Source organism: Solea senegalensis, linkage group LG16, assembly GCF_019176455.1.
Source record: "Solea senegalensis isolate Sse05_10M linkage group LG16, IFAPA_SoseM_1, whole genome shotgun sequence".
Taxonomy (NCBI): domain Eukaryota; kingdom Metazoa; phylum Chordata; class Actinopteri; order Pleuronectiformes; family Soleidae; genus Solea; species Solea senegalensis.
The window spans coordinates 4,401,534-4,423,437 of NC_058036.1; the positions used below are offsets into that span (position 1 = coordinate 4,401,534).

The following is a 21,904-nucleotide window of genomic DNA, read 5'->3' on the forward strand; positions in this document are numbered from 1 at the left end:
TGGTTGTCCACATTGTTTTCTTACGGTACCTACACACAGACAGGAACGCCTACTGGCAGTGTAACATTACAACAATACCTTGCAGAGGCTTAATTAGACGCAGATGTAGACTGTGTTTGCGGAGCTCAAACATGCCTTTTTATACTTAACGTAACTGCACCATTCGTCTGTGTATTTTGTTCCTAACACTTAATTCGTTTTATGACTGCAAAAGTGTTTTGCTTAATTGTGTAGTTATTATTTTTCTGTTTTTTCTCCCAGGTTACTTCTTATATCTGCAAGTGAGAGAGAGTCATTCTTTGCAGGAAGCTTCCGTTCGGAGCGCCACTTTCCCTCCTCCAGTCTCGACAGCTGCCTGCCAGGTCGGCTCTTTAAGTCTTTGCGTTTCACCTGAGTTTAGTTCTTGAGCCTGCTGAAATGTTGCTAAATCTTTGCTCAACCTTTCTTGCCGTGCAGTTACGCTTCTCTCTGTATATCCACGGTGACTTCAACGGCTCGTTGTTGGTGGCCATAGAGGACAATGGGACAAACACCGTACCACTGGTGTGGGAGAGAAATGGTCAGCAGGTGGACGACTGGGAGGACGTCGCCCTGCAGTTAACTGGCGTCCATCACGCGTAAGTAATGTCAGTCATGTCAGGCTCTGTTAAAGCTAGGGTACGCAATAATACAATAATGGTGAGGAATACAGATTTTTTTTTTTTTTATATGAGCTGTTTCTCATATTCGCATCCACGTTCACATAAACATCACATTGCACAATAAATATCTGAATACATGTGTGTGTGCTTTCCCCCAGGTTCCACATTCGGGTGACGTCTGTGTGGACACAAGGCTCCAATGCCGACGTTGCTCTCGACGACATTGCAGTTGGAGCAGCTTGCTTCAGTACAGGTGTGCAAGCGTTTGCCACTTCCCGTTTGGCAGGCTACATCACTTCCTGTTTTTAAGTCTCTTTTAAAAACTCCTCTGTAACTTTTGGCATCTCACCTGTTGTGTACATTGTGCTCCGCGTTAAGTGTTTGCTTCATCACTGTACGGCACTTTGGGTTGACAGTGTTGTTTTTAAATGTGCTTCACAAATAAATTGGATTGGATTGAGGGGGATTTTTGTCCCATCTGGCACAAACAAGAACTTGCACACAATAAGCAAGCGATTAAACTTTAGGGTCACTGTCACCTTTTCAAATCACATTTTGGATTCATGAATAAAATATCCCCAAAATGCTCTGTGGGAAACAAACCCAAATTTGGCACAGGTGTTTACTTGGACACAAGGAAGTATTGATTAAATTCTTTTCAGGGGGGGGTCAAGGTCTCTGTGACCACGCACATTAGTTTTCAGCCACTGATTGAGACAAATACCACAAGATGCTATTTATACTTTAAAAAAAGGGCTTTGCTGTGAGACTGTAAACATTGTGGCCACTTTGAGAACCTCAGGCAATTCAAAAAGACTGGTCCGCTTCACGACGTGCTGTTTCTAAGTGATTCCGTGCAAGTGGCCAACTAAAACAAAAATAGCTTCTTGGCTGTTGTTCACTTTATTATGAGGACGTTTATTGCTGCTCAAAATGTTTCAAAGTTTGATCCAGTGAGTACAAGTTTTGTTCATAGAAATGATCTGCACTGCAAACCATTGTCAAATGAGTTCACGCGCCAACATGTCTCCGATAACAAGAGTGACACATTTTTTAACATCGCGACAGACGGAGACGAAGGCAGAGGCAAACGCCGAGAAACGCGTTTCTGTTGACGAGTTTCCGAAGTGAATTTTTGTTGCTAAAATTAAATGTGGACACTCCACAGAGCCATTTTAATCACGGCGGCAGTCTTGGCTTCTCGCAAGCACGATATTAAAAATGTGTGCTGCTCCAAAGGAATGCGGAGCCAATCAAGCGCTCCCTAAACGACTTCCTGCATGTTGAATCAGAGCAGTTGCTGTTTTCGTGATCTTTAGTTTCCTGGATGCAGTCTGGCGAATGTTACCTCTGGCACAGCCAAATGCACCCCCGCATGCAATGCATGTGTATATACAGTGTGTATATGTGTATATATATATATATATATATATATATATATACAGTATATGTGTATATATATATATATATATATATATATATATACATATATCTGTGTGTATCGTGTTACCTTAGCATAAACACTAACATTGTCAGGACAGGAGTCCTCATGGAGAACAAAACCTGGTGCTAATGAGGCAGAACCTCATTTCAGTGTAACGTCCTCCGGGCATTAGTTCTATAAAAATCATTACATAGTTTCACTGGTTTCTCTCACTGACGTTTTTTGTGTTATATGTTCTCTAAGCTGCTGTGGTCATTGTTTTGTCCAGACATGAGAAGTACCACCGCCTGGTTTGCATTTCATTGTTACTGTACCGCATTTCTTCTTCTTTTACCAAAACTCGTCCCGCAGCTTTGTGGAAAAACACTGCATGAATTTGGACATATGAATGGAAACTTTAAACGGGTCACAAAACTTGAGACTTCTCTCACCTAGATTCACATGTTGATACTTATTACGGTTTTTAAACAAACACAGTTTAAGTTTTATACTTTTTTTTGGGACGCTTTCAGATTTTATTGCCACTAGAGTAGCATAATCTCTAAAGAAACTCTCTTCCTGCCCACAATTTCCATCCTACACAGACATTTTTGTAATATAAAAATGTTGCTATGGTTGTTTAACCCTGTGTGTTGTTTTCATTTTCATATGACTTGTGGTTTTTGGAGGAAAAGCACAGAGAGTTCTGATTGACTCCCATGTTAAATCTCTGATTTTTTTTAAAAAATGAAGATGAGGGTGATATTAAAACCCTAATTTCTCTGTCAATTCACGCCCGTTTCTCACAAATTTAAATGTGGGAGCTGCTGAAAGCGTCCTGGTGTTCACAAACCAAAATTTGAATCTGTATCATAAACCGTTCTTCCAGTAGGACAACTACACAGTTAAGACAAGTTGTTTGCTCCGTTTTTTCACTATTTTGGACAGTTCGAAGCAGGTGTTTGGAAGGGGGAGGGGCTTGTGCAACCAGCTGCAAGTTTTAAAGGTTGACTCTTCAAAAATATGACTTTGTCTAAATACTCAAAGTTATAAAGGTTCAATTCATCAAAAAATTGGCAGCAAGAAGCAGGCACAATCCAAATTTCACTGCGGAATCTTCTAGTTCCTTGTTGCAATAACAAAACCACAGGACAAGACTGAAAGTATATGGCAGCATTTTTTTAAATATCATCGTCTCCATTGTCGTCAAACCAGCAATAAGTGGACAGCGATGTCGGTCTTTGTATGCAACACGTGGAGTCAGGCGTACATTGATATTCATGGTGTCACTCCTGCCCAGAAATCATCTTTAATAACAGCCTTTGGGATTTCAAATTGCTCTCATTTTCTTCCATCTGCATCCTTTCTGTTTGAAAAATCCCTTCATAGTAGGAGGGAGAACGAGTCACTGTGACTCCTTTTTGTGTGCACAGGAATATGTTTTCAGGTGGAGTGCAGCCCTACATCTGCCACGTCTCTGCACTTAACATTTGTTTACGCGCATATAGACGCAGCTGATAGACGTCATATCGGGCCTAACAGATACATGACACATGAACTGAAACCCGCTCGGAAAAAAATGTTACCAGCACTGTATGTCGGCCACAAAAGAAAATGCAAAAGTTTATTAATGTGTGTTTAATGACTCCTTTTCTGTCTCTCTCCAGATGTCAACTCTCTGCTGCCCATGATTGGATTGGAGGACATGTTCAGTCCCCTTCCAGAGCCCTCAGCCTCAGGTAGCATGCAGATCCAGCTGAAGCATCCTTTGTCCACCGTGCAGTTTGTAATCCATTCTGCATGCTGCATTTACACACCAGCTGCTGACTTGACGATGCATCAGCTTTAATACAAACAGCGTTCACATGACACACGGTTGATTAGAAACCTCCTCCACGTGTCATACGCACATACGCTGCTCTCCTTCTTCTTGTAATTTCCTCCAGATGTATGCATTTGTGTTCCTGCTCCTCTGCCTTCTCTCGAGTGTTTTTGTGCATTTTATGAAAGCGTCTGTCTTGCCGCTGTCTCCGTTTCTCTAGAGGTTTCTCTGATGACGTGGTGGTTTAACTCGTGCGGTGCCAGCGGCCCTCACGGTCCGACCCAGGCCCAGTGTGACAGCACCTACAGGAACAAAAATGTCAGTGTCACTGTGGGGAAGGACGGCCCGCTCAAAGGAGTCCAAATGTGGAGAGTGCCTGCCACCAACAGATACCTGTAAGTGACAGGGAGGATGTGAGGCTCACGGCAAGGGGAAAGTGTCTCTACAATTTAATTTAAACTGTATGAAGGACTCTCTATAAGATTGTGACGTGCACTGGAGACTTGTCCTTTTCAAACACATGAAACCAATCTGCAGCTAAAACAGTGACAGAAAATGTTGAAAATTCAGTTTGTAGACACATTTTTTAAGGTTATATATATTTACAAATTTAGAGGGAGCTCAAGCAATAAAGCTATTGATTTTTTTTCTACAGTTACTAAAATATAATATAGTGTATGTGTGTATATATGTATGTACATATGTGTGTGTATGTGTCTGTGTGCGTGTGTGTGTATATGTGTGTGTGTGTGTGTGTGTAAAAAAAAAAAGAAATATGGGAAATCCAGTTCCAATAGTCTTGCTTTTCATGCTGAGATAAATATAGTACACTGCCCCTTTACGCAAAAAAAAAAAACCTGTTGATTTGTTTTTTAAAAGCCCAAAACTTCTGTGGTCACTTCGTGACTTGGAGTGTTGGTGGTTAAGTGGTAATTCAGAGGTGTGACCATGTGCTCGGGGACTGAAGTGTTCCGGTCACGCTTCAAAAAATCATAAGCTGACCTCACTGCCTCACTCACCACTTGACATGTAGCACCATAAAAAATTGCAGCGCAATCATAGGATTTACAGGGTGTTGAATTTCTCTGCTTAAATTATCCACAGCTGTGCTTTCTGCCAAAATAAACAGGAGTGTGTGTTTTTAAGAGGAAATGATGGCAGTCTACACGTCTCATATGATATGAACCGTGGAGCGGTGAGTCACAGTCAGCAGTTTATTCAACAACATTCACTAATGAGTCCATGCGATAACTTCTCCCAGGATCTCTGCTTATGGGGCTGCAGGAGGCAAAGGAGCCAAAAATCACAACAAACGCAACCACGGGGTCTTCATTTCGGCCATATTTCCTCTGGAGAAAGGAGATCTACTTTACATCTTGGTGGGTCACCAGGGAGAGGACGCATGCCCGGGGGTGAGTATTGGGCTTTGGGTGATGCTCCACAAAGTGACTTCCTCCTCTGAGACGTGGACCTCTCTCACTTGCTCTTGGTGTAGAGAAATCCCCTCACTCAAAAGATCTGCCTGGGAGAGTGGTCAGTGATTGAGGATGACCTCAGGGTAGAGGCTGGACCTGAGTGGGCTGGTGGAGGAGGTGGAGGAGGTGGAGCGACCTACATCTTCAAGGTAACGAATTTGTTCAATGTTCAATTTCACTTACTTTCTCTTAACCCTTTTACATCAACGACACGTTTGCGCAAGTGCACTTTGTATTACCTCACTTACGTGACAGTCTGTGCTATTGGGAAAAACAGTTCCAACGCTTTCTGAAAGCTGAGAAATTGGTTATTACGGTAATTTCACTCGAGCTGTTTCATGATGCCAGAAAATGGGAAGAACACCTGTGCATAGTTTCCAAAGAAACAGTGAGGGACTCAAAAAATGTTGTTTTATTCTGTTCAAATTTCAAATTTAACACGCAAAATCTGTTGTTCGTGTACAACTGCAGTGTTCAAATTGTAAATAACTCAGATATTGGAAGTTATTGTGGAAAAATCACTTAGTTACAGGACATTTTGATGGTTCACTCTAGTCATTTCCCATTTGCACTGTTATGTTGCGATGCAATGTAATAGTTGAGGAGGCTCCAAACAAATGAGAGTTCCGTATTTCTGTCTCATCAGGCGGAAAACGGCGAGATGATTCCCCTGCTGATCGCAGCAGGCGGAGGAGGGAACGCTTACCTGGAGGACCCGGAGTCCAGTCTGGACCACATATCGCTGGAGCAGTACGAGAACAGCACCCTACGTCCCAGCAGCAGCGGTCGGACTGGTGCAGCAGGTGGGCAAACGTCTACAGTACGCGGTGTCGTCCTGTACGACCGGTTCAGGATCTGTTTGCTAAAGCTGTCGTGAAGAGTTTCGGCAACAGCTGTATAATCTGTGGAACGTTGTTGTCAGTCACTTCATTAATCAAACGGGGTCACTTTCACTGGTTTCTCGCTGGTTTCAATTGAATCCAGGATCTGTAAGTCATTAAGAGTGCAGAGAACATTTGTGGTTGTTTTTTTTTTGTTGTGTATCTTTTTGGCGTCATTAGATCGTCAACAAAGGCAGAGACGGAATCAAAGACGAGACGTTCTAAACATGCACTTTATGAAGTGTGCTTCAAACTCCCAGGGCCACTAGGGAACATTTCGATCTTACTTTGGTGTTTTATTTTAAGCAAACGTTCTCTGCGAGTATGAGTAATTTAATATTTCATATTAAAAAATATATACACTCACCTGGTATCAGTTCTATCCTCGATGCTGGTGCTTTGAACTCTCATCATCCACACACTCAATCTGTGCAAACATTTATTTAATAAGCCTATTAGACATGCAAGCTTCGGTCAGAGATCTTTAACGTGCTGACATTCCACATTATCAAAGGTGGATTACAAGGATAATAATACTTTTTTTTGAACTTGTAAACCACCCAAAAAAACATGGACTTGGAGGAAAAGTCCTCCACGGTTATGAAGACACGGTGTTTCTTTCCCCTTTTTAAAAGGTGGAGGTGGAGGCTGGAGAGACAGTCCTGGTCCTCACCTGAGAGCGGGCCGGTCTCTGGAGGAGGGTGCAGAGGGTGGGTCGTCGTGTCCACTGGCCCTGTCCAAGCTGGGATGGTCCACCTTCGGGGGTTTTGGAGGCGGCGGAGGAGCCTGCACAGCTGGAGGCGGTGGAGGAGGATACAGAGGTAACAACATTTCACACTGATTTTGGGGTTTTTTCTCCCCACTTTTTATTTTATCCTTTGCAGAAGCGTTCTACAAAGGATGTACGATAGTGGACTTTTTTCAGATACCCGCTCCCTATACTGATATATACTGTATGTATTTATATATAGTATATAAACACATTAGTGTATATAAGTTAAGTTTTTCCCTGAGCCCAACTGCAGATGTAGATATACATTTCTTCAGTTTAAAAAAAAAGTAATTGTATAAAATGTGAGAGGAAACGTTTAAGATAATGCTCACACACTGGCATAATATGATGGATTTTTGTGACAGGAGGTGATGCGGCGCCGACGGATGAGATCACAGCCGACGGTCAGAACGGAGTCTCGTTCATTCATCCGATGGGGGAGATTTTCCTGCAGCCTCTGGCAGGTGAGACTCATTCTGACACAGGAACATCGCACAGTCAGATTCAGCACAGAATGATGTGACACTGACTGTAAGAGTGCTCCAGACAAGCAGCCATATTCACTCATAGCTTACAAGTGTGTTTGTACCTGAAAGAAAATTCTCAATACAAGAAAATTGGAAAGATTTAATGAAAGTGGTCTGAAAACACTCATACCACTACCACAAATCTCTTTTGTATGAATGGTTCTTACATGAGGCCAAACAATGGTGATACAGCTGGTCTAGTTGAGATATAATGCATCCTCACTTTGGTGATTAGAATCCCAAGATAATCTCGTTAAGTAAGTAGAACTGGAGTTGAGTGTTTTGTTAAACTATAGAAGATGGGGGGGGAAAAAAAAGACTATGGACAAAAAGTATTGTGTCCATACCCAACAAAAGATGACATTTTAAAAGTTAAGTAGGACAAATGAACAACCATCTCTGAGTCAAGTATAACAATCGACTGTATAAGGGAATGTGCATCATCGTGCTGGGGTTGGATGCATTTAGCGTGCAGTTGGGTAAAAAATAAAAAGGCTGTTTGTTTGATTAATGGTGGAAGTAGAGATGAAAGTCTTGAATTGTAGAAAATCATGTATTTTTTTATTTTTACTCTATTGTAAACCACATTAATTAAAATACTCACACTAACACACCTACGCACAAAAAATGTCCTCATTGAAACTGAACAAATTTTGGTGCTCTAGGTGTGTTAACGTGAGTATTTTATAATAAATAGATCAAAAATAATAATGCATGTCAACAAATGTTTGGGCTGCAACAATCAAACCAAAAATAATCCAGTTTGCATAAAGTATAGTGAAAAAAATTCATTTCATGTGTTTTTTTAGACTGTAAAATGAAGGTGCATCGTGACAAAAACCTGACAATTTAAGGGTTAAACATTTAGCAAATGCATTAATATTTGAAATGTATGGAAAGGACAGATTTTGGTTTAAAACAATAAAATGTTTTATTTCTTTTAATCAACACATTTTTGTGTTCTTTTTTGAAGGCGTTAATGTGGGAAAAGTGAGGATATTAAATGAGTTTTAGAACTAATTATAACATGGAGTTGCATCATTGTCCTTAAACGAGATATTTAAGTTTTGCACATGATTTGATCGCAAAGCTCCGAGACATGGTTGGTGCGAAGATCACTTAGTTGTCCTCCCAGCTATTGATCCAGCCACTGCCTCAGAGTGCATGTGTGTGTGTCTGCGTGTGGGTGTGCGTGTGTGTCTCAGATTCACAGGTACACATGGATATATGAGGTGTTTTTTTTCGTTTGTCCTGTGAGAGTCTAGCGGCAGCCATCTGCTTCTCATTATTCTTCGGGAGGACTGTTGACTAATTCACAGCCTCGTGCAGCCTGTTGCCTTTGGCGCCAGCAGACAAACATCCATCCTCATGTGAAAGACCCTGCTGCTGCTGCTGCTGCTGCTGCTGCTACAATGGCTGTTGCTGCTGCAGCATGAAATCCATTTAATTAAAAATAATCATAAATAAATAATAAATAAAAGATGTCATCATGATCTTTTTCCACGCACAATTGATGATGTATTATTTAGATCAATATTTGCAATTGATTTTTTTGTCCGACAAGCATATTTCTACCACGGAGTATTAGGGCCGAACGACAAAGAAAAAAATAAGTCGCAATATTACAAGAATAAAGTTGTAATATCAGAGACTTCGTATCATTATTTAATTTAATAATATATTGCTTCGCATTTCTCATCATCTTTGCTTGATTAATGACTTCATTCTCATAATATTGCGACTTTAGTCTTGTAATATAGTGTCTTTTTCTCGTAATATTGCGATGTTATTCTCTTAATGTTACGATTTTATTCTCGTAATGGTACGGCTTTATTCTTGTATTATAATGACTTTATTCTCATAATATTACAACTTTATTCTCGCAATGTTACGACTTTACTCTCATAAAATTACGACTTTATTTTCATAATATAAGAATAAAGTCGCAATGTGACGAGAATAAAGTCGTAAAAATATTACGTCTTTGTTTTCATTGTATTACGACTTTATTCTTGGAAGGTATTTTTTTCTTTTCAGTTGGGCCCTATTACTCGTATATATTTCTGTATCACAAAACTTTTTGATATAAAAAAGGATGTTGATATAAAGGATGTTGCTGTTTGTTTGAAAAAACTGACTTAAAATAAACAAAAATATTCCTCATCATAAACAAATGCATCAGCCACTGCACATGTGCGGCTTATCGATGTGTTTAAAACTGTTTTTGGACGAGAACTTAAGAGCTTGAATAGATTTTTCAAACTCTGGCAGCCCAGACGACACTTGTTTGACACATCAATTCAAATTTGGCTCCTCTGACGGAATCAAATCTCACGTTACCAAACCTTGTTGGAGCATCCTGCAAACTTATTGACCTCCCTTTTCAAACAAATAACTTGGTGTTTCGTGGTGTGTTCATTTGTGCATACATGATTCTTCTCCCCCGCAGCGATGGAGAGTCATGGCGAGTGTGAGATCAAGGTGCAGCTGAACTGCAGCCACTGTCAGACGCAGAGCTGCAAACGCGACGAGGACACTCACCTCGTCCTCTGTCTCTGCGACGAAGACGAAGTGCTGGCCAGCGACAACGTCACGTGCGTCGATGCCGTCGGTGCGTTTATCAACCTGCAAAACAAATGGTCTCTTGAACCTCAAAGATAAATAAAACACCTCCTCATCTCTTGTCTCCCTCTCTCTCTCCCAGCAGCTCCTCAAGGCCTGGCACCACAGGGCCAGATGTCCACGCTGCTCATCATGGCGGTCGTCGTCTCCACCGTCGCGAGCGGCGTCGCGCTGGTCTGTGCCAGCGTCATCCTCAGTAAGAGACTCCTCCAAATCTGTGTGCAGTCTGTGCCTTCCACGTTCCACCGGCTGTGAGCTCAGCCGGACATTTAGACGCCGCACCTTTTATTTGATGCAGCGTTAGTTCGAGTGTCCTCTGGCTCTGTGTCGTACGATTGAAGGAGCTGTGGAGAGAAAAGTATGATTGTAGGATGCCGAGTCGATTATGAAACGAGCACATCTTCTCTCTGTGTGTGCGCGCGTGTACATGTAGTGAGAAATGAGCTCCAAGTTGTGTGAATGAAAAGTAAGTGGTGGTTGAAGGAAAATAACAAATGATTTAGTCCCTGAAGTAGACGTAGGATAATTGCTCTCATGGAAGCGTGAAATTATAGCGATGTACTGTAAGCACATCTATGTTGGGTAGAGGGAATTGACTTTCTACAATAATGAGTCTTGTGTGAAATAGAAAGAAGAAGAAGAACGCTAAACACAAAGCACTGAGCAGAGGACCAATGTGTTTTTTTGATCCGAGACAAAACAGGACAGTCGGACATGACGGAAAAATGCTTTGCTGATTATTCTTGCACAAGTAAACCGCTCAGAATGGGAATGGTTTGGGAATGATGCCATTTTTATTTGATTTTTTAACTTTGATATGAACTGTAGCATTAATTTTGCATAATAGCTAATGTCGTATTATTAGTATTTAACGTAGTCTGAGAAGCTGCTATGCAATGTATACTGTTACATGTTGACAAATGATCCTAAGGCTTGTTTTGTAAACCAGACATTCAGTTTTAAACAGTATAACAATAACACGCAGTCATCACGCAGTGCTATAGGACAGTGAGGGATTATTAAAATGATTATACTCTTTCTTTTTTTTCTTTTTGGCACCTTTGTCACATTTTCATATCTGCTGCAGATAAGAGGGAAGGGAATCTTTATATGTCAGTTGACTCATACCGTATACCGCGTATCAGGTTCTTTCTCCGGTTGTTTTTCCAAAAGCTTACTAAACGTGGTGAATATTAATCTACGTACAACTGTATTGGTGGTTTTCCACTACATGGCCCCAGTGCAGCTCGCCTCGGCACGGCACGGTTATTTTGATTTTCCATTAGTGCCGATACTATGCCTGACGTCAACAGACTGCCGGCCACTGATTGGTCAGAGTGTCGTCACAGGAAGAGACGTCCGACACAAGAATCAAACCAAACAATGCCGATCAATTAAAGAGACATTTAACACACAGTCAAGTCATGGAGGGCAAGAGGGAAAACACAAACTCAGAAAGAGGGAGAGAGAGAGAGAAACACACACACACACTTTAGTTTTGTCCAACAAGCCGTCAGGTAACTTGTTAAAAGTCCGTCTTCATCCATCGTTGCACTGTAGACTGCCAGGATTGCTCGGTTTGCCTGCACACGTCGCCACTGGAAGTAAACAAACGGCACTCGTGTAAACACATAATGTATCAGTCAACATGGGTCAAAGGTCACATATGCTTTAACTTTCTCACGCACTCAGGGAGCTTAAATAACGCCAATTCACCTGTTGTCATCGTTCACCTGTCCTCATCATTCACTTGTCCTCGTCGTTCACCTATCCTCATTATTCACTTGTCCTCATTGTTCACCTGTCCTCATCATTCACCTGTCCCCCTGCCAAAGTTTCTGGTGCGTGAATTTAAATTTTTTTTAATTCAGGCCAACATTTTTTACTCGGTAACGGATGTGATACATTCATACGTAGAAAAGTACAGTACTTCCAAAAAGACATACTTAAGTTAAAAAGTACAAGTACACAAAAAACCTACTCAATTACAGTAACGCAAGTTAATGTAATTCATTACTTTCCACCTCTGGATATTGTAATGGAAAACCAACCGAACCGCGTAGAGTTGAGCCGAGGCGAGACGGCACTATGTAGTGGGAAAGCGCCATAAAACTGCTCCCCTTTCCTTATTTCTCCTGTGAAATGCGTCAGTCCTCTGGTCTCAAACATCGAGCAGCAAGAAAACCAGGCATGACGAAAGCAGTTACATAAGTAATACTCCGAGGAACGTCTTACGAAGTAAAGCGGACAAATCTGGAGTTGTTTTTCTTGTTGGCATTGAGACCCGACCAGCTGATCTCTGCTGTCTTCGGGGGGAAAGAGCGTTAATAAAAAAGGATCAGCGAGACATACTTTTATTTCACTTGATAATCAGACCCAGAGGCAGTTCATTATATGACAGGGTATTACTTTGGATATTGTGGCTAATGCAGGTTTGGAATGAACACTTGGATGACAACACGGAGTTGTTTTTCTACAGAAGAGGCAGCAGAATATGTGGATAAAATGATTTCAGGAGATGAGAGAAACGGGCAACACTTGGTCATGTTTTTGTGGAAAAGGACAGGTGAGCCAAGGTTGCATCTTCCAGATTGACGAATATTTCAGGTCAACACTATTCTCTGAATCCAAACGTAAACATATTTTATTCACTCAGATATTACTTTAACGGCAGATTAGATGGTCGTTAAATAGCAGAGGAGTGTAACTGCATGGCATCATTCTCCTGTAATTAGCAGACAATGCACAAACTGGGCAGAACAAACAGGTTCTTGTTTTATTTAGTGTGAAATCTTAACTGTATTGTATATCTTTTTTTTCTTTTTCTTCTTCTAAATGTCCAGTTGAATAAATCAAGTACTAAACCAGCTGGTGACATGTGCAGTACCTTAACTTTGCTTTGCTTTCAAAAGAGATGGCAAACGCACACATACACTTTTCCAGGTTAACGGTGTCTCTTCACCATAGCTCTCCCCCATGCAGGGAGGTAGTCTGTTTCCTGGGCGCCCCCATCTCCTCCTCCTCCTCCTCCTCCCCCTCCTCAGTCCTTCATCTCAACCTGCCCCCCTAATCCCAACCCCCACGAGTCCCTAGCATCTGCACCGGGCGATGGCTCGACGGCACCTCTTACCTGCACGCAACACCCCCTCCCTGGCAGACTACCAACCTGCATCGGGGACATGGGCTGCCTCCATGGGCGGGTGAGTCCACTGGCACTGACAGTCAAGGAGCAGTAAAGGAGGAGTGGATGTCCCCTCAAAAAACATCTTATTAAAAGGGAACTCCACTGATTTTGCACACCAGACTCTGTGCACAGGTCTTGGGGGAGCTTGACAAGGACCTTTGATGTCACTTGAGTAATTTTATTAAATTTCATGTGTGCAGTTGCTTATCTGAGTTTGAGATCAGCAGCTCAAGATTGTATTGTTCACTACCAGCATAGTACTCCATACTGATGGATGCATGGAATAAAATGTTGGTTCCATTAGGAGTCTGGCAACGTCAGGGGTGTAATGTGCGACGGAGTATTGGGGCCAAACTGAAAAGAAAAAAATATTAAAAAGTCGTTATATTCTGAGAATAAAGTCGTAACGTTGCGAGAATAAAGTCGTAATATTGGGAGAATAAAGTCGTAACATTGCGAGAATAAAGTCGTAACATTGGGAGAATAAAGTCGTAATATTGGGAGAATAAAGTCGTAATATTGGGAGAATAAAGTCGTAACATTGCGAGAATAAAGTCGTAATATTGCGAGAACGAAGTCGTAATATTGCGAGACTTAAGTCGTAATATTATGAGAATAAAGTCGTAACGTTGCGAGAAAAAAGTCGTAATATTACAAGAATAAAGTCGTAACATTATGAGAATATTCTGACTTTACTCTTTACTACAATATTATGTAATATTACATAAATATTACTTTATTCTTGAAAGATTTTTATTTTTTTTGCTGTTTGGCCAGAATACTCGTCATAGTAATGGCAAATTAGTGGAGTTCTTTTTTTTTTAAGACTTGACATCAGTGATCCACTTTCCCCCCCCCAAAAATACTCTCCAAAAGTCATTGAATCAGTAGCAACTGGACGTGTTAGCGCCACTGGTGGTGAAACGCGGAGAACGTAATCTTCTGTGAAGTGTGATCAATGCTCACTGTCATTTGGCCGCTCCGAGGTGTGCAAGTCCAGCTGCTACTCGTTCATTCAGTACGTTTCCCCTGCACAGACGAGTCGAACAGTTCAGTTATTTGGCTGTTTTTCAGTCATTTTGAGTCATTCTACCATCCATGAACATCAAAATATATATTTAAATACCTCCTCGTCAATCCAGAACAGTTTTACACACGCTCAGAGCCTTATCTGGGTATGTTAGTGCAACTTTTAGTTGGATTTCAGTCAAACGAACATGTGTTTACATGTTGTTTATGTGGGTTCACGTGTCATGTAAACATACTGAGTGACTTTTGGAGAGTGAGAATCGACACGGGCATTTTCCACAAACAAAATGTCAGGACGTTTCTTCCACACCTTACATGCCACAGTGGGGTTTGTGACGTATTTCTTGAAAAGATTCTGTGAACTAACCGTGTTGTGCGCCTCTTTTTGCGCCCGTGTGTCTCCAGTGTGGTACCGCAAAAAGAACGACCTGCACGCGGTGAGGGGCCGTCTGCAGAGTCCCGAGTACAAGTTGAGCAAGATCCGCTCGTCCACCATCATGACGGACTACAACCCCAACTACTGCTTTGCGGGGAAGGCCGCCTCGCTCAGCGAGCTCAAGGAAGTGCCGCGCAAGAACATCACACTTTTCAGGTCGGTTTGATGAAGTTCCTCGCCTTGTGTCAGTGCCCACAGGGACCAACGTTTTTTTTTTTGGTTGTCGTTTCCAGAGCTCTCGGCCACGGTGCGTTTGGCGAAGTGTATGAAGGACAAGTTCTGGGGATGAGTGGTGATAACAGTCCCATGCAGGTGGCCATAAAGGTAATCTATGAGGCACATCAATGCCAGCTGATGGCAGTTCACCAGGTGTCCGGAATCCTCCTGCCTCTCTTATCTAAAGGTCACATTTGAGTAGGATTTGAAAATGACTTTTTATGGGGGGTTTTGTGTACGTATATAAAAGCTTTATTACTTTTCTGTATTGGTTGGACAGAAAAACAAATAGGTGATGAATTGTCGTTGTGTAAATTGCAATCACACCCTCATAGATCATAGGATAGAATAGTGAAAAACCAAGAATAAGTATGTTAATGTCTTTATTGCACATGTCAATACTGTTTTTCAGTCTGAACCTCCTTCCAGAACAGGGGCATTGAAACAGGCCCAGTTATTTATTTATTTATTTATTTATATATGACCTCCGACTTTGTGCCTACTAAAGCCAAGCGATGACATTAGTCATAGAACTTTGAGCCCTTGGCACAAAACAACCATTGAATGTACACTGAGATTCACATGGATTTTTTGCCTTGAATTCAGATAAATGTCCTCCTCTCTTTGCTCCCCACACAACACTCAAAAAGCATCTCATACTCTTTTTTTTTCTTTTGCTGCACAGACTCTTCCAGAAATCTGCTCTGAACAGGATGAGATGGATTTCCTGATGGAGGCGCTGATCATGAGGTACACTTCACTGCAGCAATTGCCGTCGTACAATTCAGTTCACAAGATGACTCAGAGCCCACTCCGAACTATAAAGAAGCGGCACGTATCGATCCCTCCAAAGACTTGCGGGTTTATTTCAGCAATGTGTATAAAGTCAAAGCCTGACCGGGATGGATGGATCCGGGTCAGCTGACATGGAACAATAGTGTCTGTCGTGACTAAATGGAGTGAAAGGCCGTCATACCTGTCACTCATTAAGTTTCTTAGCTGTGGTTCAGACGTGATGTAAGTCAGTGCTCTTGTTCTAGTTGTGCTTTGATAAGAGATCAGGCAGGAGGAGGTGGGGTGCACAGTATTATTTGCATTGATTTCAGTGCGTTGATTTGGACCTACAGATCCCCAGCTTTAAGGTGGTAGGAGATTATTTTCTTCTTCAAACCTTTATGCTATTTAAAGTAAAATTTTAAGTACAATTGGGTCAAAGGTCAGTTGAAGTTCTATTGCATGAAATAATTTCCGATAAGGTTGAACGTATTAAAGGATGCGTGAATGGAAATCGACAATGTGTAGATCCTAATCTCGTTGCTTGTCCACGCAGCAAGTTCAGCCACGACAACATTGTGCGCTGCATCGGCGTCAGTCTGAACATCTTACCGCGCTTCATCCTGCTGGAGCTGATGACCGGAGGAGACATGAAGAGCTTCCTGAGACAAAACAGGCCGCGAGCTGTAAGTCTGGACTACACCTTTGTTTGTGTGTGTGTGTGTGTGGGACGTTACGTAACGGAGATGTTTACCGTGTCCAGGGACAGACTTCCTCCCTCACCATGCGGGAGCTGCTGCAAATGGCTCGAGACATCGCCTGTGGCTGCCGCTACCTGGAGGAGAACCACTTCATTCACAGGTTCATATCCACACACCCCAATAGAAGCATAGCAAATCTGTGTGTGTGTGTGTGTGAAAGACAGTGAGAGCTGAAGAAGATGTTTTGGGGTCAGTGAATGCCTTTGACTGAGGCAAAACACCTCACTGAGTATAAAAACATGGCCGGCGGTTACTCAAATGAGATGCACGTGTAGCTCGGAACTCAAAAATATCCCCTCGGTTCAAAAACAAATCTAATTGTAGTTGCACTTAACATGTTTGGGGACCAAGAGTCGCCCGAGGCAAGATCCTGCAGCTGAGAAGACACACATGGACGAGCAAACATCCATCTTGGATCATTGGCTTTCCGTCGGGTCCCTGTTTCATTGAAAATATTAGTGATGCATAAATATTTGACTGCATGTGCACATTTACTTTTTGACTTTTTGAGTTTAGTGCCATCACAAACCTCCGTGTTTTTCAGAGACATCGCTGCCAGAAATTGCCTGCTCACCTGCCCAGGACCAGACCGAGTGGCTAAAATTGGGGATTTCGGCATGGCACGAGACATTTACAGGTGTGTGATGGACTTGCACAGTTTTCAAACCTTTTGTGGTGTTTGCCTTTTCTTGTAAATCTGATCACACTCTCCATGCTCCTCCTCTTCCCAGAGCCAGTTACTACAGGAAAGGCGGCCGCGCCATGCTGCCGGTGAAATGGATGCCACCAGAGGCGTTTATGGAGGGAATCTTCACGTGCAAGACTGACACGTGGTATAAACACACACACACACACACAACAAAGGTTTCAAAAAGAATTCAGAATAGAAGAAGAGATGTTTCATTTTTCTTCTACCTCTATCTTGTCGGTGAAGCTTCTCAGTCATCCAGGTCATAATCTCCTTCAGTAGTTAGCTGTGGACGACTGGACTTCACCCCTCCCAGTTTCAGGTTGCTGGTTTAAGCTGAGACAAGGTGTGAACGGGGTTACAGTCGGTGTCTTAGTCCACCTCCTCTGTTGAGTGATGGTTTCTTCAGGTTAACGTAGATGGCTTCCTTTACTCCTCTTTCAAACGATGCGTCTTCTTCAGGACACTCCTCACTACGTTGCTCTGTTTGTGTCCCTAAAGGTGTGTACTGGGATGTGGTGTTTGTTGAAGATCCTCCCGAGTTTCTCAGAGACTCCGCCTCTGTCTTGTTGAATATAATGTTCTGTATTAACATACAGCGCTCGCTGGTTGTTAATACAAATATTGTATTCCAACAGAGTTAAAGTCTTCAAACTCTTCTCACCATGTAAAGAGCAACAGCTCAAATGACCATCTTCATGTGACCGATCAGTGTCAGTATTCAAGTCGTGGTGCCGGGCTAGACAGCGCTCCAAAACCACACGACAAAACAAGTCGGACGTTTAGCAAATAACACAATTTTTACTTTTGAAGACCAGAAGAAAGACTTGTTTACAGATCGAGTCAAAGTCTGAAGCGCTTTGATGTGGACAGGATGGGCACGAAAGTCAAAGGCGGTGGTGGGAATATGCAGATCAGCTGCGCATTTACCCAGAAAAAGAAGTATGGTGGAAATCTTACGGAGGGACAGTCTCGCTTCAAGCTGTTTGGACGAGGAGTCGTTTTCCATTAAGGGACAAATGAAAAACAACAACTTTTCATCCACTTACCAGAAGTGAACCCCAGGGAGAAACCTAATACATCACATCGCACTACACCATATGTGCGGTTCAAGCAAAGTGCCACTCTCTTTGTTCTTTGAATGTAATTCATGCGGAAATGTATGCATAATTAAGGAAACGGCACAGGTTTTTTACATTTAGATTCAGTTAATAGTTCAATTAATCCAATTTTACTTAAAGGACAATGAAAGCTATTTCAGTGTTTAGCCTGTCATAAATGTCTGGCTGTATATGATTAAAAAAAACATACCAGTGTGTAATTGCTGATCAGAAATGGGCTGTTGTGCTCCAGGCAACATACAATTGAATGTATCTGGAGGAAGACCGCACCAAAGTCGAACTTTGTAGTTCGGAAAAGACCCACAATTCACTACATATGCATCTAACGGAGCATTTTTTTTTTGTGTGTGTGTGGTGTACTAGTTCTGATGAGAGCAGGAGATGCCTCCCCTCCTCCATCAGTTGTTGACCTGTGTCTCCCCCTGCAGGTCATTTGGAGTGCTGCTGTGGGAAATCCTCTCTCTGGGCTACATGCCATATCCCTGCAAAACCAACCAGGAGGTGCTGGAGTTTGTCACCAGCGGTGGCAGAATGGATCCTCCCAAGGGCTGCCCAGGCCCCGTGTGAGTCCCGACAGGAAATCCATCAAACTCTAATGCACTGAAACAGGAGTAGCACTTGACAATAAGGCAGTTTTTGGATGTAAATCTAAGCAGAGAGCTGAAGTGGTTTTTTTTAGCTTGATTGGGTTTTCCTGCGTGACAATACTAGAATAATAAAGTTCTCTCATGAGGTTTTGGATCAGGAACCAAAACGGTCAACATCATGAATAATACTCCATCCACTCTGCCTATAGATGTGTAGAGCAGTTATTTATGGTAGTTGTGATGTAATGTATTTTAATTTTCATCACCATAAAACCTTTAGTCACATTCACAATATAATCTGTAACACGCGGCGTGGCGGTGTGTTTGTGTTTTGCTGTGTAGCTATCGGATCATGACCCAGTGTTGGCAGCACTGTCCCGAGCATCGGCCCAACTTCTCAACCATCCTGGAGCGAATTAACTACTGCACTCAGGTGTTCTGCGCTTCATGTTACAACACAATTATATTTAATTGCACAGGTTTTATTTGTATTTTTCCCCTTTTCTTCCTACCATGTATTTACACAAGCCTATGTTTTTTAATCAGGACCCTGATGTCATCAACACACCACTACCAGTGGAATATAGTCCCAACACAGAGGATGACGGTGGCACAGTCATCCGTCCCTCTGATCACACCTCCACCAGCCTCACTCCACTCCTGGTGTCCCACCCAGTTTCTCAGGATTCCTCCGCCCAGCTCGGACTTCCCTCTCTGGACCTACGACCCGCGCCCCAGCCCCCACAGCCCACCAAACCTCGTCTACTCCTCCAGAGAATCCCGCCTGTCCACCACGAAGTGACCTCCTGCCGTGAGGCGCTGCAGCCATCCTGGGCGGAGCCTGTTCCTGTCACTGGTTTCACAGCAGCGGGGGGTCACTGGCTCTACCCGGAGCCTCCACACCACAGACCCTGCTCAAGAAACAGCTCCTCCACGGGGAGCCAGAGGCTGAAGAACAAGACTAAGAATCTGTGGAACCCCACATATGGCTCCTGGGTCTTGGAAAACCTCCGAGGGAAGAAAACACTGGCTCACACTCAGTCCATGCCACTCTCAAGCTCCACCTCCTCCACCATCACCACCAACACACCCTGCCACCTAACCTTAGATAGCAATGAGGCTGGGTGCAACAGTACCAGCAGCACCCACCTCAGCCCTTCCAGCCTCTGCACTACCTCGACTCAATCCCGTTCCTTCCAGCCTCAAGCTGCTCAGAGTGCGTCCACACATAAGACCCCAGCCGGTGGGGCCACAAAGGCTGGCATGGACCTGGCAAAGCTTCAGAGTTTCCCCTGTGGCAACGTCAACTATGCCTATGATGAGCAAAGCTACGAGGCAGAGAGCCTGCCCCTGGTTATGTCCAGAGCCTCTGAAGCCGCCACGAACCCCGGCCCGGCCCCGAGTGTCTCCTCGGGGCCTGGCCTGGGATTAGCAACAGGCCTCCACACCCCCTCATCTTGTATGCCAAAACTGCTGCTGAAGCGCCACGCCAGCTACGGACACGAAGATGTAAAGAGACACGCCAAAGCTGAGAAACCCGCGCGCGACAGAGACTCTGGCTTTTCTCTTTCCGAAGACCTCAGCGTTACCCCAATCTAAGAAATCGGCTCACAGCAACAGGGATTTTAGGTTTAGGTCCACTAATATTCGAGCTCTGTATTTCCAGAACAAAAAGCATGACCCACAAGGGACATCACGTGACGTGACCTCAGAGCCAGTGCTCGACTATTTCCCTTGGCTTCTGATACACCGGTAGCTAAACACTGGAAAACACAGCCCTGCACTTCCTCAGTGGCCACGCTGTTGGTGCAGGCGACCGTACGTAACTGCTGTAGTTTGACTCCGGTTTTTTTTTGTTGTTGTTTTCTTGCAGCGTTGATAGTCGTATATTATGCATCATTGTAAATCATTGTTTGGAATTTGTTGTTATGAGTGTACAGAAACAAACAAATAACCACTAGAAGAGAATCTCCAAGAATGTGATTTAATAGAAACCTTTATGACAGCAGAGAAAAGTCAGAAAAATTACTTTTGTAGGAAATAATGAAACCTTCTTCAGGAGCTTGTAGAGCTAGTTATGCAATTCTGGTTTGCTTTCAACCCAAATAATGTGAAAACACATCGTCCCAAACTACTGCAATAACATGTTTCCTGAGAATACTGTGCCTGGGGTTGTTATTCCTGACATTGGAAACAGCAGTTTGTCCACATGGTGATTTCTAAGCTTTCATCTTTTTGGATTTCATTAGCGGTTTAGTCTGTTGGACGTAAATAGACGCCTTTATCCCTCCTCTTCTGTCCATTGGCTTGTGGTTGAACATGTCGGGAGCTACTTTAGCTTAGCGCCCACAATATTCTGACGTTTGTGTCCGTTTGTTTATTCAGTTTTGACGCGTCACGTTCCCGAGAAGTCGGGGGAAAAAAACCCTCTCGCGTCTGTACTGTGACTACGACAGCTACAGCTAGCGGTCACTTTGATTAGCATAAGAAAAGACTAGACATAAAATATGTACCAGCATCTTTTAAAGGCACATTAATTCATGATTTTGTTCAACAAAAACTAAAAACTTGGGGCGTTAACAAGTTTTTTAGTTGTTGTGCTAAGCTACATGGAATGCTAGCTGTGCTAGCCATATAGTGTGTGTACAGACAGGGTGGTGGTATATCGTTCTTTTCATTTAACTCCATAAGAATGAAAGCATTTATATTGTTTAACAATTTTTTTTGAGGCATTGAGTATTTTTTGACTCTTCTCTCCCTTATTGTGGTTTAAAATCTCTGTGCGGATAATGTGTTTGAATATTTGTAAGAAAAAAAGTCGTTTTCCCCCCCAAACTACATACATTTAATTTAAATTTGCATATTTTAGATTCTTTTCTTCTCCCATGTAATAATATTTACTTGGACTGAATGGGGTTTCATTAATGTACAAAAATAGAGTTTGA

The 21,904-nt window shown here is 42.7% G+C and overlaps 1 protein-coding gene across 2 annotated transcripts in view; it reads left to right on the plus strand.

Moving 5' to 3' along the window:
• The window catches only part of ltk (leukocyte receptor tyrosine kinase), a 46,832-nt gene extending 25,707 nt beyond the window's left edge, over window positions 1–21,125 (plus strand). Inside the window, exons 8-29 of one of the 2 annotated variants that reach the window (XM_044047254.1) lie at window positions 262–362; window positions 457–617; window positions 800–894; window positions 3,732–3,803; window positions 4,107–4,281; window positions 5,148–5,298; window positions 5,382–5,510; window positions 6,008–6,164; window positions 6,878–7,063; window positions 7,380–7,478; window positions 9,991–10,152; window positions 10,246–10,359; window positions 14,782–14,968; window positions 15,046–15,136; window positions 15,714–15,778; window positions 16,359–16,488; window positions 16,566–16,663; window positions 17,108–17,200; window positions 17,295–17,396; window positions 18,801–18,935; window positions 19,302–19,392; window positions 19,506–21,125. In XM_044047254.1, coding sequence (XP_043903189.1) covers window positions 262–362; window positions 457–617; window positions 800–894; window positions 3,732–3,803; window positions 4,107–4,281; window positions 5,148–5,298; window positions 5,382–5,510; window positions 6,008–6,164; window positions 6,878–7,063; window positions 7,380–7,478; window positions 9,991–10,152; window positions 10,246–10,359; window positions 14,782–14,968; window positions 15,046–15,136; window positions 15,714–15,778; window positions 16,359–16,488; window positions 16,566–16,663; window positions 17,108–17,200; window positions 17,295–17,396; window positions 18,801–18,935; window positions 19,302–19,392; window positions 19,506–20,558 — 3,647 coding nt within the window. In that variant the 3' untranslated portion in view covers window positions 20,559–21,125. The remainder of the gene's footprint in view (window positions 1–261; window positions 363–456; window positions 618–799; window positions 895–3,731; window positions 3,804–4,106; window positions 4,282–5,147; window positions 5,299–5,381; window positions 5,511–6,007; window positions 6,165–6,877; window positions 7,064–7,379; window positions 7,479–9,990; window positions 10,153–10,245; window positions 10,360–14,781; window positions 14,969–15,045; window positions 15,137–15,713; window positions 15,779–16,358; window positions 16,489–16,565; window positions 16,664–17,107; window positions 17,201–17,294; window positions 17,397–18,800; window positions 18,936–19,301; window positions 19,393–19,505) is intronic. The other variant, XM_044047255.1, reaches the window with a different exon arrangement.
• Window positions 21,126–21,904: the final 779 nt, after the last annotated feature.